General features: G+C 37.7%; 1 protein-coding gene across 2 annotated transcripts in view; it reads right to left on the reverse strand.

The window, feature by feature from the left end:
• The window catches only part of PDE7B (phosphodiesterase 7B), a gene marked incomplete at both ends in the record, with an annotated part of 194650 nt that overhangs the window by 36389 nt on the left and 145127 nt on the right, over positions 1–13134 (reverse strand). For both annotated transcript variants that reach the window (XM_084227958.1, XM_084227957.1), the window contains 4 exons: positions 827–927; positions 3315–3410; positions 5483–5546; positions 8150–8301. In XM_084227958.1, the coding sequence (XP_084084084.1) occupies positions 827–927; positions 3315–3410; positions 5483–5546; positions 8150–8301 (413 nt within the window). The remainder of the gene's footprint in view (positions 1–826; positions 928–3314; positions 3411–5482; positions 5547–8149; positions 8302–13134) is intronic.

The following is a 13134-nucleotide window of genomic DNA, read 5'->3' on the forward strand; positions in this document are numbered from 1 at the left end:
CAACTGTGTGATGCAGTACAAGTTTTGTAGACTAGAACCTAAAACCTTTAATGTCTTTGGGGTATTTTAGAGGGTTGAGGCAACTACCTACCCAGTTTTGTCTTGGGAATGCCTGTTTGACATCTGTATATTTGGTGGTTGATATTAAAACTGCTTGAACTAAATTGAGTTTTGGATTAAGATATAATTTTTGGATTAAGATATAAGTTTTGGATTAAGATATAATTGAGAAAACTCAATCTATATGTTATACCAACAAAGTTTTATATGGGTAAGCAATGCCTAGATTTTGAGTAATGAACATTGTTATATGTTTTAAATTTTGGATTGGGTTATTATATCAGAGCATGCTTATTAAGATGTCTCTGTCATTCACAAGTTTTTTTAGGCCTGAGTCAGGCTGTCCACTTGTCTCTGCCAGAGATGGAACTTAAATATTAAGACACTTTGATTTTATTTCTAGATCAAAAACCATGAGGTGAGAGACCTTTCCCAGAAAAGTTCAATGCTGTTCCAGTTTATGGCAAAGCTCTAAGTCAAAACAACTAATTCCTAGGACTGTTGATAACATCTAAGATGTAGATTGTCATAGAGAAGATCGTTTTTGTCCTATTGCATAATATGAAAGTAAACCTCAAAAAATTTCATTCTCTTTAATGTTATATGATTTTCAGAGCTAATCCTTGAACATTAATATAAATAATTGCATTTGTGTTGTGAATAACCCATAACACAGTTACTCTGATACGTTGGGTGATTTGGGCTCTAGCAGGTAGTTTACTTGGCATTTCCACATGGCTGAGGAGGCAGCTGGGTCTTGACTTACCTTTGGTTCCTTCAGATAGCAGTGCATGGCCTGGGTGACGTCGGCCGCATGAACAGCATTGTGATATGGGTTTTGGCTGTGGTAGTCTTCTTGAACCATGACTAGGAGACAGATATCTCAGTAAGGGCAAAGTAAAACAGAAAGGGCATAGCTCAGCCTTATTGAGGGTCCCTTTCTCTTAAAAATATTAGTGTCTCCAAAATGTGCAGTCTGGGGATCCTTTAAAAATGCATGTGGTTTGCAAGCTTGGCAGCTCTACCGGGCTGTTTTTAGTGGAGGGGAGGGGGAACGAAGAGAGAAGAAAGGCTAAAAGGATTTGTGAGGCTCTTGGGATTCCTCACCACCTTCATAAATTACCCCTTTCTGGCATCTATGAAGGCTCTCATTCATAGGAAAAATAAATATGTAGGAAAAGGACAACTTCAGTTCACACTATAGTTTAATTATTTAAGTTTGCTGCCATCTATGAATAATACACCATAAAAGAGGTTTTATTTAAAAAAGCACTAGTAGCATCAGATTTCTGATATTCAAGGATTGGTTTATCACTTGAATTACACTTACTGACAAAAGCAAATTTAGGGGCTTCATCAGGCAGAATCTCAAAGTACTGCATTGATTCAACCAAGGATCCTTGGTTTTATTTCTACCTTAATCAGATTAAGTTATCATCTTTCATGCCCTTCCAATCTAAGGACCAGGGTGCTATTGGAACCAAGTAGAGATCTAAGCAAGGCAATTTTAGTTTGCTATTCACAGAAGTCACTAGTCTGCTCTAGCGAATAATCCAGGCAAAACTTAGGATGCAATATATTCAGTGTGTATCAAATACCCAGATTTGTAAGTGTGACCATTCTCTCAGCACATGCTACAAATTTGACTCTGGGATTTGTTATCTAATCTTTGCATTCTTTACGTGAATTCAGGGCACATATACATGTCCAAAGTACCTTTGGTCTCCCTCTTCAAATCAGAACCATTTGGCCCTAGTCATGATCATTGCTTCACTCAAGCAATCTAACTACAATTAGCTTGAGATTATTTGTGTTTCTGGAACTGAACCATGTTCTGGCTGATTTCAGATACTTCTCTTTTGCCATGTATACCTTTAATTCATCAGGCTTATTTTATTTATTTATTTATTTATTTAATTTATTTATTTTTTTAAATAGTATTTTATTTTTAAAGATTTATTTAATTTATTTATTCATACAAGCACTGGATACAGTCAGAAGCGGGGGAGGGTGAGAGGATTCACCAGAGCCAGAGCGGGGAGCAGAGCAGGCAGAGGGACCGAAGTACACTGCTGAGGGGAGCAGCGGGCGGCAGAGGGGAGCAGCGGGCGGCAGAGGGGAGCAGCGGGCGGCAGGAGAGGTCTGCGCGCCATGTGGGACCCTCCTCCGGTGGCCGGGGAGCAGCCCGGGATCGAACCGGCGCCGCAGAGGCCGCGGGCAGCTTCGCAAGCCAGCGCTCAACCGCTGCGCCACCGGGGAGGCCCCATCAGGCTTATTTTATAATTATATTTAATCCCTGACTCTATCTCTTAGTATATATTATATCAGCAAGTTACTTGTTAGGCTCTTCAATTTTCTTTTTCTATAAAATTGGGATAATAGTTCTAATCTCAAAGGGTAAATGTGTTAATATGTGTACATCCTTATAAGAGTTCCTAGCACACATAAGCATCATATAAACCTGGTTGCTGAGTTGCTGTTTTTGTCACTGATATTTTATTCTTAGTGGCATCAAATCAGATTCCAAAATAAAATTACAACCATGTGGGGAGTCAAAGCAACTAGAAGGATACAAAGTGGCCGAAAGGAATTACTTGGTGATTAAAAATGTGTCCTGGATAATTCACTGGCAAGTAAAAATACATCAAGTCAAGTGAGAACTGGGGATGCTGTTTGGTAGTGATGGTGGCATTGAGTGGAAAGATGGTGGGCTTTTAAGTCAGACAGCCTTGGGCTTGCTTGGCTGGACGGAGCGTCTGCCAACTGTTGACTCTGAGCCTGAGCAAGTTACAAAACCTGTTTGTACCTCTCCTTATCTAAGGGCCAAATGGTGATAATAACATCCAACTTACCTGGCTAGAAATAGCATACCTAAAGTACCTTTCATACATGGTCATTCTTATTTAAAAAAAATCCAACAAACTACTGAAGATTTTCAGCAACTCACATCCAGATCATCATTGCTTGAAGCATAGCTTACTGGAAATTTTGTCAACATGTGAGCAGATGAGTATCTTCTTTGACAGTTACATGTTCTCAGTGTATTTCTTTATATAGCCTTCATCTATCATCAGTATCACTAATCAAATAAACATTTTTCCAGTGATTAAAATGGGTAAATCCATTTTTAAATTAATGAGATAATTTGAGGTCTTCACCTGCATACTGTGGTTCTTGCTACTTTATATTAAAGAATATTATAATTGCCATTATTTGTGGGAATGGGAATAGGAATATAGAAAAAAAACACTTACCTAGGAACCTGTGTAAGGTCACCATATCTAACTTGAAATGGTGAATAAGCCCATGGGTATTGAAGAGGTGGCACAGCAGTGTTACCAGACTGTTTCCTGTAGAAATAGTTACCTGTTTTAACTCATTTTCATCACCATAGAAATATCAAGATTGACAATAAGATACAAAGTTTCTGCAATGAAATTTCCCTAGTGGGGAAATTCTTTTCCCCTTTTGATATGAAATTATTTATTTATAAAAGATATTATTACCATGATCTGGTCCTAGTGTTCTCTTATTATACAAGTAAAATTAACTTGGTCTTTCTCCTTATATCAAAGACAATGAAAACATTTGAGAGTTTGAAAGAGTCTACCAATTGAGGTAGGAGGGAAATACACTCATACACATTCACACAAACATGCATTTTTAGATGACAGTCTAATGGTCACTTGACATGTGCCTTAAATTTTTTCCAATAGACTTACATTTATAGGGGTAGAAGCTGCCATATTACTTAATAGTTATAGTCTATTATTCCTGTGGAAGGTAACCCAAAATGAGATTTGACCATGAGGTATTTTATAATTTGTCAGCAGAAGTGAAAAATTAAAGCTATAATAAATTTTAAACATTCAAGAAATATTACTGGATTGACCAGAGACAGAGTTGGGAACAGAGCAGGCAGATTGACCGAGGTACACTGCTGAGGGGAGCAGCGGACAAGAAAGGAGAGGTCTGCTGTGCCATGTGGGTAGCTCCCTGGCTGGCTGGGGATGGAACTTGTGCTGCAGAGGCTGTGGATGGCCCCATAGTATGGTACTTAACCCCTTGCACCACGAGGGAGGCCCTGAATTTTAAATGTTATAGAGATAATGAAAGACATTGAAAAGGAACACAAGATCACTGAATGTCTTGAATGGAAACCTAGGTGTTGCCTAAGCACATTTGCCAGGGTACCTGATTTTATGTCTCTCTACAACTTTCATTTTATTTGAACTATTTCTCAACAAGGTTACAAATAACTGATAGCATTGCAGGTGATTCTTGTCCATAAGCATGCAAATAAAGTTAGTTAGGTAGAAATACAATTGATTTGCCCTTCCAAATTTTTGTAGTTATTTAAAAATCATTTCAGCTTTTCTTACTGCTTATATACATATGACTCTTTGAATTCTCCTTTGAACCAGTTATAGCATCTATATGGATTTCTAATTAATTGAGTTAAATAAAATCATTGACTTCCTCATTTCAAATTTTTATGAGAGGATTATATTCCTTTTCTAGCAACTACTACTGAACAAGTTCTTTTGTTCACACTTAATTTTATTTAGTGGTATCCATCTCAGTTGATTTGAGGAAAGTAAAATACAAGATTACGGGATCAGGCCTATAAATTCTAGTTAGTGTTTCACAGTATAAAGTTTCATAGTTTTCAGGTTGTGTTCTCTCAACTAAATATCATTTATCAAGTAACAGAACAGTAAGAAAATGGTCTATGGTCTATGTTGAGTGAAAGCACCCACCTGGTAGGTAGCTGGATATGGGAAGATCAGCATTCAATATCATGTTCCTTATTGGTTCCCTGAGCTTAGTAACACACATTTAATGGGCAGATGAAAATATAATAAGATCTTATAATATTCTTAAAGAAAACCACTACAGGCACAACATTTCGGATCTCTTTTTCCCATTAGCTGCAGTCTAAACCTTTACACTGTCCTCAGCAACTGTTTTCTTTGTGTGATGCCAAATGAACCTGAACAACACTTACAATGGGGGAGATCCAGCTCAGTTAGTGAAAGTGCATGAACACCTTCCTTGTGAGTGTCAGGACCGATCAGATGCACTTTTGTGTTTTTCCTTCTAATCTACTAACAGTGGACTTCCTCCTTTTGGATGGGACCAGAGTATTCTATAGGAAAGAATTGAATCCTGTGATTTCCAAATTCCTTTGAGATCACCAAGGTCAGAAGGAAACTGGCTTAGGGTTCTAAGGCCAAATTCAGTTCTTATTCTTCATCTGAATTAATTTTTCCTAGCCTTAGTCCTTCTTAAGTAGCTGTAGATTTTTGAAAGTGGGGAAAGGAGGAAAAGAAGAATAAATGTTTAAAAATAAATTTTGTTTTCTTGAAACTAATCCCACTTATGGTGTGTATTGTAGTGCGAATTGTTTTGGATGACTTACCATTTGTCAAACGATCAAACAAGAAAATGTCAAAATCCCACATTCCCACTTTGGAGAGCATATGCTGAAAAGGCAAACAGAAACAGCACCCAAATGAATCATCTCAGAGATGCATTTACTTTGAGACATGGTGAATTAAACAATTAAAAAGTTGAAAATAGTAGCTTACTATGCTCTACATGCAACTGGTTTGTAGTAAAGAAATTTTACTTGCTTGCTAATACTAGCAGTGCTAAAAGGATAGGCTTTGTAGTCAGACTGCTGGTTCCAAGTTAGTTTATTGGCTGTGGGATTTGGGTTAGTTCCTTAATCTCTCTGAACCTCAGTTTCCTAATTTGAAAAAGGTGACTGAGAATATTACATCCAAGAGTGGTAGTGAGAATTAAGTAAGGTAACATAATAAAGTGCCTAAAACAAGGCATGTATGTAGTAAAAAGTTAGACATGTGTTAATGTTGTATTTTATCAAAATCTCTACAAACTATCCTATACTTAAGGGAGGAGTTTTATAGCAACACTTTAAAAAATGAAATAAAAATGATTGCTAAGCACTTTATTCTGCTAATTTGGATTAAATGTGATATTAACCACTGTAACAGAAAAGAAACTGAAAAGTAGGGGGCCTCACTGGTGGTGTGGGGGTTAAAGTCAGCTCTATCAAGCATGAGTTTGATGCCCAGCCAGGGAGCTACCCACATGGTGAGGCAGACCTCTCCTGTCTTGCCCACTGCTCCCCTCAGCAGTGTATTCGGTCAATCTGCCTGTTCTGCTCCCTGCTCTGGTGAATCCTCTGGCCTATACCCCAGTTCTTGTATGCATAAATAAAAATAAATCTAAAAAAAAAGAAAGTTAAAAGTGGGCAACTGAACATTGCATAATTTAAAGACCTACTGTCCAATGCTGGATTTTTATTCTATGTTTTAAGGAGATCCCATGTTTGAATGAGATGGTGTTAACTCTCAGACAAACTTGCAGTTGCTGATTCTGTTCTCACCACAGCTCCTGCCACTATGCCTCACTTCTGCTCTCTTCTCTTTCCATAGGCACTGCTGCAGAGAAGCACCAGCTGGCCCTTCCCTACCTACCCTTTAAAGGCTTCCTTGTGTCTTAGGAGGAAATCCAAAGGCCTCATCATGGCCAATGAAGACTTTCACAGCAGTGTCAGAAAAATGAAAGGTTAGTAGCTTATTTGAGGGGTCTAGACTGAGTGACCATTTTATCCAAGCCATACAACTCCAAAGGCAGAGCCAGGAATAATCCCTGATAACCTGACTTCTGCCCTGCAGTTCTCTAGATCTCAATGTGACTTTCTGAAGAGGTGACTGGGTAGAGGGGAGTCACACCCACAGTGCTCCACCACTGTGCCCTTGTCCTGAGGGCTTGGTCTTGCTCCCCTGTCATCAAACAGCTAACCAACCAACTGGAGAAAGAAATATTCACTCAACCTCAGGCCTTGGGTTGCTAGAAAGAATGGTTTACTTTCCTTGTTTAGATCTAATGTTGACAATTAGCTCTCTCTCTTACTTGCTGTTTATTTCTTAATAGAGTGTATCAACAATACATGTTTCTTAATAGTACCTAGATAGCATAATATTACTTAGCATGTAAACCATGGGAAACTACCTTTCACTTTTGTTTAAAGGAGGCACTTTACTTCCAAAATTTAGATTCCTTTATTTTTATTCTTATTTTTTAAAAAAGATTTATTTACTTTTGCATGCAAGAACTGGGGTACAGGCCAGAGGTGTGGGGGGAGGTGATAGGATTCATCAGAGACAGAATGGGAAATTGAACAGCAGATTGTGATTTTGAGCTTCATTGAGGAAAAGGGCACATGGGCAGAGGTGTGAAAGAAGAGAAAACAGGCAGATTGACTGAAATACACTGCTGAGGGGAGCAGCGGGTGAGTCAGGAGAGGTCTGCTGCGCCATGTGGGTACCCTCCCTGGCTGGGGATTGAACTCGTACTACAGTGGCTGCGGACAGCTTCATAGTGCTGCATCTTAATCCCTTGCACCACCAGGGAGAATGCTGAAATTTAGATTCCTTTGGCAGTTTGGGCTACAAATAACCCAGGGACTTTTTTTTTTTTTAAAGATTCTTACATTGACTTCTATTCTGAGTCAAATCAAAGAGATTTTTGCAAATCTCTTACTTGCAAAAATAAAATTAGTAAAATTAATAAAATTAATCAATAAAAATTAATTAATTAATTAAATTAATAAAATTAGTAAAAATTACTTAAATGAGTCACAAATGATTAAAAGATCAATATACCATATTAATAGCCCTAGGTGGAACAAAGATGGGTAGTTACTGGGTTTATTTCAGTGGAGCTATTACAATGAGATAATTCAATGGACTACTTAGCTATTTCCTCCAGTCCAAAATTTTAATGTTGTGCAAATGTTTTGCACATTGATAAAAATGAAAGTAACTGGTATGTGCCGGTGGGGATATTAGGCATGCACCCATGTTCACTTCATCTAACGTTCACGTCACTCCAATGAAGTGGGTATTTTCATTAACTTCATTTTATATTTGAGAAAAAAATCTTGCTGTGTTGAATAGCTAACCAGAATCCTGGCAGTGGGAGTAGGACTCAGCTCTGGGTGCTATCAGCAGAGAAACGTGCTCTTGGCCACTAGACTGAGGGGTAACTAGCTCACCCTTGCTTGTCCAAGGTAGTCTTCATCCAGTAGGTGGAGAGGGGCTTGTGGGACAATTCCACGAAGCAGCCTTGATGCATGGAAGTATCTTTGAAAACTTAACAGTCGTTTCACCTTTTTCTTTGTGCCAATTTCCCCTGAGTGTGTTGTATCTGTGGAAAGTAATCAAATGTAGAAGTTATGAATTTATAAAACACATTTTCTGCACTGCGTAAACACATAGTATATTAAAAAGGAAGGACATTTAAAAGACACTCTCAGTACTTTCTTAAATACAGTCTACTTAACTTACATCGGAAATTCTTGTAGAACTAAAATGATATTTATTACATATTAACACATTAAGCTCTTTCTGACTAATTTTGGAAGACATGAAATACATGAATTAAAAGCTTCATTTTCTGATTAATGATGCTGGAGTAGTTGGTAAATAAAATTCACATACTTCTTGAAAGAAGAGTTGTCATGCTCTCTTATACTGGGACCTAGGCTCCAAAATTTATACCATGTTCTCATCCTACATCCTGTCCAGCCTGATCAACTGTTCTACCTGAATTAGAAAATCCTGCTGTGTTGAATTAAGAGTTGAGAACACACCAGGTGAGACATGAGAAAATTATTCCCTAATTTCCAGGATCATGAGCGGCAGAGGAATCAATAATCCCAGCACAAAAATGGCCTAAATTCACCTGACATGAGGGTGTGATAATGTTTACTCTCTAATGAAATGTCTTGTCTTTTATTGGTGGCCATAAAAGTTTGATCCTGTCAGTAGAAATATTTCAATACTCATATCACTTTTGCCTTTCAAGACTTGACTGTTGATATCATGCTTGTCCAAAAAAACCCAAACAATATAATCTGAATGTTTGTCAAGGTATGTCTTATCTCAGCGGAAGTCTATGAATCATTTCAAGGCCATGCAAGTGATGTCTGATGTCAGTTTTAGATTTGGAATCAATTGAATAGTCTAGTAGGAAACCATGCAGTTCACATACAAGGACATTTTATCATCTTTCACACCTCTGCCCACGTGCCCTTTAACTCAATGAAGCTCAAAACCACAATGCAGGCTAGAAGCAGAGGAAAGCATGGGTCAGGGCTTACTTGGCCATGTGGCACTCCCCATGTGCCAGTGAGCAACTAAACTAGTTCATTTCTCAGGCTTTGATATGAGTGTAGAGGTTCAATTCAGCACAGGCAAACCTATTCTGTGGGTATGTCACCTGATAAAAATGGTTTTTATTTTAAAATACATCTATATTTTGTATGTGGAACGGGGCAAACAAGTACATTTGGAGATGAGTACAACTGAAGTTGGGTGTTTATACATCAATACTCAAGATGGTAGATGCGGACTCTATTCTAAAGGTTTTCACTCATTTTTTTTAGATTTATTTATTTATGCATACAAGAACTTGGGTACAGGCCAGAGGTGTGGGGGTGAGAGGATTCACCAGAGACAGAACGGGTAACAGAACAGGTGGATTGACTGGAATACACTGTTGAGGGGGGCAGCGGGTGAGACAGAAGAGGTCTGCTGCTCCATGTGGGTCACTTCCCTGGCTGGGGATCTGACTTGTGCAGCAGTAGCTGCAGATAGCTTCACAGTGCTGACGCTTAATCCCTTGCACCACCAGGGAGACCCCTTCACTCATTTTTATCATTTCATCAAATCAAAGCACAAGCAGATGGAACTTAAGGGGATATGCTAAGCAAATTAAATCAGAAATCATCTTCATTCATTAATATTTGGAATATAGAGAAACAAAACGAGCTACAGAAAAACCTAAACCAACATATACCCTAGAAATCTGAGTACAGAACTGAGACTACCAGAGCAGGAATGGGAAACTCCAGGGGGAGGAGATCTAATGGACTATAGTGGAGGGTTATGGGGTGTGGAGACAGTGTGGAAACATACATCTGAAAAGATGTGAGCCTGTATTCCTAAATCATATATAGTGTTATAAGCCAACATTATCTTCATAAACAAACAAATAACAAACTGCAATAAAACAACCAAAGCACAGGATAAAGTGGTTCATTCATTTAATTAAAAAATATTTTGAGTTCTACTAGGGGCAGGCACTGCTCTAGATGCTGGGTGAAATCCTTCAGTGCCGGATCCTTCAGTGAGCAAGCAAAGATCTGTCTGCTCACGAAGCTACATTCCAGCACAAATAGACAATGAGCAATGACTGTAAACAATAAGTAATTTGTAAAATGTGTTAGAAGCTAGCAAGTACAATGGGGGGGAAAGGAAGCAGGGAAAGTGGGGTGAGGGATTCTGTGCTGGAGAGTGAGACTTGTTCTCAGTAGAGAGTAAAAGCAATGAAGCTTAATATTCTTATTTGAGAATATATTTAATGTTCAATGAAAAAGAACTCAAGTTAGCTCTCTAAAAAGGAAGACATTCAAAAATGCAAGAAACACAAATTTATTTAAAATAAATGAGTAATTTATTTATCAATGGTCATGTTGGGAGCACTTTGTCTGTGGGAGATAATGAAAAACTACAGGCTATTGAAAACTGAGGGTATAGTGGGGAGAAAAAGAGCCCATATAAGGAATAATTTGAATAAATTACCAAGCTGTATAACAGCAGATTTCTGAAGTGTTGAAATGTGTTATACAATTATTGAATAAGATCTGAAATATTTATTTCCCAAAGAATTTTCAGTAAATAACTAGCACATTTCCTTTGATAATTTGGGGTATAGTGGTAATCATAGGTGCTTGAAATGGTTGGCTACATTCAGTTTGTGAAAATTCAGTCTTGACAATGTGCCTAATAATGGGACACTTAGTTCATTTAATATCTTTATATCATTAAAAGTTATTATATAAAGGCATTCACAGTTGTTTAATGGTTCTATTTGGGTTTTGTTGTTTTATGGACTATGGGTCTCCTCATTCTCATTTGGAAGAGTTACTCGGTGGTCTCCTGGATATTTCATTACCAAATCTATGTGCATATTGATCCTGACTGAGAATTCATTTTCTGCTCACTTGTTCTTTTAAGAATTTCACAAATAGGTACATGTGAACACATTTCTGAACTATTTAGACACTATTTTTAGGGTTACTAAATTTATATTGGCATTGCTCATAGGGTAATTTTTAAGTTTCAAAAGTTGGGGTTGGCTTACATGCAAAAAGTGTTAATAAAATTATTTTCATTCTTGAATCCCTTCTCTCTGTGGCATATTCTCTTTCTTTATAGGACCTGATAAATTGTAGTACTACATGGAACCTTACACCTAGAATAAATATCTGTGATTATAAAAAATGATAAACACACCTATATGATGAGGCTGTTTCTGTTAACTGTTATACAGCCAAGTTCCTTCAGTATGGTCTATATCAACTATTTCCAGAATATTAATAGTTAAAAATTGGTGCAGAAATAAGTCAGGTGAAATGGAGAATAAAGAATATCTTTATATTTAAGTGAAGAAGACGCCTCAAATAAACATGGAGATTCAACTTCAGAAAACTAATATCAGGGCTTTCAGAGCATTAATCCAGCTAAGTCTATTAAGTAATGTGTTATTAAAAATTCTCTACCCTGATATTATTGTACTAATAATTGTTATCATACTCATATAATTATAATATACATGTCATATATTTATATATGTAACACTTATATATAATTTATAATTATTTAATTATTTTTAAAAAATTATAATAAATTTTATTTTTATATTCCCCATACAATTGTAGTCCCCTTATTTTGACCCCAATCCCTCCCCTGCCCCCACCCCCCATAGAGTGTCTCTGGTTCATAGTTTTTTGTTGATTTTGATTTTCACTTTCTTATAGTTATTCATTTTCCTGGTCCCTTATTTAAGTTTTCTAGATTCCTGCTATGAGTGAGACCATCCGGTATTTTTCTTTTTCTTTCTGGCTTATTTCGCTGAGCATGATCCCTTCCAGCGCCATCCATGTTGCTGTAAATTGCATGTGTTTATCTTTTTTGAATGCTGAGTAATATTCCATGGTATATATGTACCACATCTTCTTGATCCAGTCATCTATTTTTGGGCATTTGGGTTGTTTCCAATGCTTAGCTATTGTAAACAGTGCTGCTATAAACATAGGGGTGCAGGAGGTCTTTGGAATTGATGTTTCTGTGTCCTTTGGGTAAATACCTAGGAGTGGAATTGCTGGATCATATGGAAGCTCTATAATTATTTAATTCTTATAATAAAATTCCTTGCTGGGTTAGTGGCTATTTCTATGCTTTGTTTATTGTTCTCTTACAAGATTTTTAATATATCTTGCATTGTAGAGTTATTGGTGTAAGTCATAGATTACCACCCAAGGTCAGAAACTATCTTATAAAACTTTGTAACCCTATGTATTAATGTATAATATTGCACATAATAGAAACTACATAAAAATTTTGTTTCAATTTGAATAAATTCTCTCAATTGGTTTGCATAAGCATCTTTTTAAAAAAAATATTTCTGTTCCTTTTTTTCTAAAGATTTATTTATTTATACAAGAACTGGGGTACAGCCCAGAGTCGCGGGAGGGTGAAAGGATTCACCAGAGACAGAGCCGGGAACAGAACAGGCAGACTGACTGAAACACACTGCTGAGGGGAGCAGCAGGCCAGGCAGGAGAGGTCTGCTGCACCATGTGGGAATCTCCCTGGCCGGCTGGAAATCGAACCCATGCTACAGAGGCTGAAGACAGCATCACAGTGCAGTGCTCAACCTGCTGTGCCACCGGAGAAGCCCTGCATAAGTATCTTTATCAAATGTTATTTAAAAAAATAAGTCAATTTGGGCCTCCCTGGTGGCACAGGTGGTTGAACGCAGTTCTGTGAAGCTGTCTGCAGCCTCTTCAGTGCCAGTTTGATCCCTGCCCGCTGTGGAGATACCCACATGGTGAGGCAGACCTCTCCTGTCTCATCCACTGTTCCCCTGTATTTCAGTCGGTCTGCCTGTTCTGTTCCCTGCTCTGTCTCGGGT

Source organism: Talpa europaea, assembly GCF_964194135.1.
Source record: "Talpa europaea genome assembly, chromosome: 2".
NCBI lineage: Eukaryota > Metazoa > Chordata > Mammalia > Eulipotyphla > Talpidae > Talpa > Talpa europaea.